Source organism: Micromesistius poutassou, assembly GCF_964030765.1.
Source record: "Micromesistius poutassou genome assembly, chromosome: 11".
In the NCBI taxonomy this organism is placed as follows: Eukaryota; Metazoa; Chordata; class Actinopteri; order Gadiformes; family Gadidae; genus Micromesistius; species Micromesistius poutassou.
Genome location: NC_140281.1, coordinates 18,831,739 through 18,836,738, shown reverse-complemented (window position 1 = coordinate 18,836,738; position 5,000 = coordinate 18,831,739). Strand labels below are relative to the sequence as shown.

The following is a 5,000-nucleotide window of genomic DNA, read 5'->3' as shown; positions in this document are numbered from 1 at the left end:
TGAATGCGCGTGTGTTTGTCTGACTGTGTCTGTGTCTGTGTGAGCATGACCTGGTGACATGGTTGACATGGTTGACAGATGTGAGGATCCATGTGTGCTATGGTGCATGTCAATGTGTGTGTGAGTGTATGTGTGTGTGTGTGTGTGTGTGTGTGTGTGTGTGTGTGTGCATGTCAACGTGTGTGTGTGCGTGTGTGTGTCAACATGTGTGTGTGTGTGTGTGTCCTATCCATCCCTCCACTACTGTACACGTCTCAGTGTCTCATAGTGCAGGCCAGCGGTGTGCTGAGTGAGTAGTGAGTGAGTAGTGAATGAGTAGTGAGTGAGTAGTGAGTGCGTAGTGAGTGAGTAGTGAGTGGAGAGCGGAGGTTTTCCAGCGGTGGCATCTCGGAGGACTCCAGATGGAGAGGAACTCGTTCCAACAGGAAGCAGACAACGGCGCCACAGAGACACACGGGGACACACTCACACCTGGGGACCCTGGCTATTCTCATTGTGCGTCTGCGTGTGTGTGTGTGTGTGTGTGTGTGTGTGTGTGTTCAGAGCAGATGTGACACTGATCATTGTTAACCGGCCTTGACAAAGACACACAAGGACACGCAAACACACACACACACACACGCACGCACACAAACTCATACACACACGTTCTTACACATGACGCACACAGGATTGAATTAACAAAAACATGGCTTCTGTTTATTTGTACTCGCTGTCTCTCTTAACTTACTTAATCTAAATGATTAGGTATTCACAGCGTATCTGTGGATACCTCTTGTTATTATTATTTATTATGCAAAAATATGAATCATAATTGAAAAATATATATACATTGTGTTCTTCATTTTGTAATAATAGACTAACCATTACCATCAAATAATCTATGTGATATTGTTGGTATCATATCATATTATATAAAGTTTCCTATGTGCCAATATTTCTCACTATATTTACTCCGTGGATTGCCTCATTAGGTTCAGGATTTGTGTGCGTTTGAATGGCGGATTTTTTGACTTCACCACATGCTGTGTGGGTGAAGGGTGGGTAGGAGGAATTGATCATTTTGAATCACTTTAATTGGTTCTGAAAATATACATTTATATATATATATATATATATCCCTCCACATAATCTGTATCTCTACTTTGTAGGGACATATCACTAACTGCAGGCTAACCTTTCGCTGACCTTGTATTCCTGCCGCTACGCTAACCGCTAACCTTTAAGAACCATGCCTATGTTTTTGTGCGGTAGCGACTGTTGCTAGGCGCAGAACCACTGCGCTATAACCTAGCACAGGCGCTACGGTTGTGTACAGTCCTGACTTTATTTAGACGCAGAGGAGAACCCACCGGCAAGGGGGAGTGACGATCGCTCACGGCCCAGTTATGATAGCAGCCCTGCACATTCTCCTGGAGCCCGTGTTACCAGACGGTTTAATGGGAATGGAAGCTCGGGAAAGGCCCGGAATGTAACTTAAGCAACGTAAAGATCTAGCAGTAAGCCCCCGCAATCATTCCAGTCAGGCATGAGGGTGGGGACACCTCAGGGCAACAGGAAGTGGCCATATGTCACATGTAGACATTGTTGCATGAACACACACATGCACACGTATGTGGCCACGCACACACGCACACGCGCACACGCGCACACGCGCACACACACACACATATACACACACACACAAGCACTGCTCAGACAAATTCACAGTGATCCCTAGACACACATACACACACACACACACACACACACACACACACACACACACACAAGCACTGCTCAGACAAACACACAGTGACCCCTAGACAAACACACAGTATTTGAGAGACTCCTCTAGTAGAGCGTCAGTAGGTCAGGTGTTCAGCCGTGTCATATTAAGACCTCGTCTCCCCCGGTCTGGTGGGGACCAGAGCGGGGGGGCCGTAGACTCTGGTGAGACCTCTAAGCCCGGCAGTGAAGACACGCAGAGCTCTCTAACAACACAGGATGTGCGGAGGTATGTTCTAGAAGGTTTACAGCTTAAGCCCTCCCAACAAAAATAGTTATCTTTTAAAGGTGAACATAGGGGACGCTGGTAGTGGAATTTAGGGCAGAAAAGGGCTTTTATTGTGAAGCCATCGTTCTGATCCGCGATGAGAAACAAAAGCAAACAGCAGGGACCTGTTGGTCGTTTTCATCCAGAGGGTCAGAGGTCGCCTGCACCAATTAGACTCCATATCAACAGACGAGATTGACCCTGAACCGTTAAATACATCTCTGAGTACGATTCGCCCTCAGAGGGTCACGACACAACAACCATCCCCTCTCCCCGAGGGCCCCGGCCCCAATCAAACCCTGATCCTCCCGGACTCAACATTATAAACTATTTGGAGCAAAAGCGTTTTATTCATACGCGGCGCAATCCCGACAGTAATTGCGGTGGGTGATCCCCCCCCACGGAGGCTCTGGGGGGGATCTGAGGCCGCCTACTGTGGTCAGGGGCAGAGCGGGATTACAGTCTCTAATGTGGACGTCTGGGAGAGAGGGTGGGGTGGTGGTGTGGGCGGGTGGGGGTGGTGGTGTGGGCGGGTGGGGCTTGGTTACGTCCTGGCACATGGATCTCATTGCCTTTGCATGGGACACTCCCGAAATGCATTGTGGGTCCGTCCGTATCGTCGGCTCCGTCTCTTGCGTCCAAAAGTCGAGGAAAAGTTTAAGTTTTCAGGCAGCGACGGATCCGTCGGCCAATCAGATTGCGTTATGCAAATATACGCAAGTGCACTGTCCAACAAAATCGCCTTTGTAATACAACCCGGGAAAACACACGGATACGTCAAAAAGCCCCCATCCGTCGACGGGCGGAGGTAGTGTGAAAGAGGCATTAATGTACCCTCCCCCCTCCTCTCCCCTCCTCCCCCCTCCATTCTATTGTATGTTGTACGTCCTGGCACTTAAAGTACGCACTTATTGTATGCTCTACGTCCTGGAACTTAAAAATAGTACTTAGCATTGTGTAGCGTCTTACCCTACCTATCTTTGTTGTGTACGGGGAACAGGTTAACCTAGTGATGGTTAGTGCTTGGCACTTGGTTCTATGAACATCCTTAATGTACCGACAGAGAAATATTGTTGTTTCTCTTTCTTCCGACAAATGTACTTGTTGTAAGTTGCTTTGGATAAAAGTGTCTGCTAAACGCCCTGAATGTAAACGTAAATGTGATGGGGGTGATGGGGGCGATGGGGGTGGTGGGGGTGATGGGGGTGGTGGGGCGATGAGGGTTATGGGATGGTCCCAGTCAGCAGACTGGGCTGATTGGTGGGATCAGAGGCAGGGACCTCATTCATCAGTCGGCCATCTTGTCTCTGGTGGCTCTGTGATTTGTTGTGGGAGCGTTTGAGGAGACCTGGGGGGTCATGAGTGTTTGGATTGCCCCACCGCGAGGGACCCTGGGAGGCTCAGAGCGCACCCTCATGCCCACAGAGTGGAAGCACACGGAAGCACGGTCTCACGCATGGGCTGACACACAAACACACACACACACACACACACACACACATACAGATACATACACACACACACACACACACACACATACAGATACATACACACACACACACACACACACACAGATGGACACAGATACATACACAAACGTGGACACACACACACAAATGTGGACACCCACACACACACACACACAGATGTGGACACAGACACACACATGTGCACACACACATGTGCACACACACACACACACACACACACAGACACACACACACACACACGTGGATACACACACATACACACACACAGACACACACACGTGGATACACACACATACACACACAGACACACACACATGGATACACACACACACACACACACACACACACACACACACACACATATGTGGACATATACACACCCACACCCACACACACACACACACACACACACACACATACCCACACTTTCCCTCAAAATAAACAAGGTTTAATCAACTCACTCTCTCACACACACCCGGTCAGGGTTAGGGTGAGGGGGGAGGCAGGGGGGGAGGCAGGGGGGGGAGAGTGATTTGACCAGGTCTCAGCGGGGGTTCCAGGAAGCGGAGGAGCAGAGAGGGGAGAGCAACTGGTGCCTGCTGGGGGCCCCTGCTGGGGGCCCGCTCGCCCTCCCTCCCTCCCTCCCTCCCTCCCCCCTCCTCTCTCCCTCCCTCCCTCCCTCCAACCCTTCCTCGGACGGAGCCGACTTGACGGACGGACCCACAATGCATTTCGGGAGCGTCCCGTGCAAAGTTAATGAGATCCATCGACGGACGTGTACAGCGGGCAAGAGGCGTAAGGCCGGCGCGTCTCGGTGTGTACGAGCCTACGAGCCTTTCATCTCCTCCTCTGCTCTCTCTCTTTCTCTCTCTCTCTGGTTTATCTCTCGTCCTCTCGTTTCCTCCCCCCTTCCCTCTCCCCGCTCAGTTCTCTGTCACCCGCACCCATGAGCACACAGGGGCACACGCCCGCACATACACACGCACTCACACACACATGCATGCACACACACACACACACACACACACTCACACGCATGCATGCATGCACACACGCACACACACACACACACACACAGACACACACATAGACACAAACAGACTATCACACATACACACACACATAGACACACACACACACACACACACATAGACACACACACACACACACACACACACACACACACACACACACACACACATACACAAACAACACTCTCTACCTTGTTGGGCGTCTCTGAGTCGTCCGACCAGCAAACGCTGTAGAGGCTGGGATAGGTGTCTGACCAGCCCGCCTCTGTGCAGTTCCTACTGATGGTACCTGAGAGAGAGAGAGAGAGAGAGAGAGAGAGAGAGAGAGAGAGAGAGAGAGAGAGAGAGAGAGAGAGAATGATTTATTCTGAGGGACCAAGTATGGACTTTCTTTGTGAAAGAGGTGCGAGAGACAAAATGTGTCCATTTAACAAAGGGAGAGCC

The 5,000-nt window shown here is 50.4% G+C and overlaps 1 protein-coding gene across 1 annotated transcript in view; it reads right to left on the bottom strand.

Moving 5' to 3' along the window:
• The window catches only part of vipr2 (vasoactive intestinal peptide receptor 2), a gene marked incomplete at its 5' end in the record, with an annotated part of 20,757 nt that extends 15,890 nt beyond the window's left edge, over positions 1 to 4,867 (bottom strand). The window contains one exon of the mRNA XM_084475549.1: positions 4,748 to 4,867. Within this exon, the coding sequence (XP_084331675.1) occupies positions 4,748 to 4,867 (120 nt within the window). The remainder of the gene's footprint in view (positions 1 to 4,747) is intronic.
• Between the last annotated feature and the right edge of the window lie 133 nt (positions 4,868 to 5,000).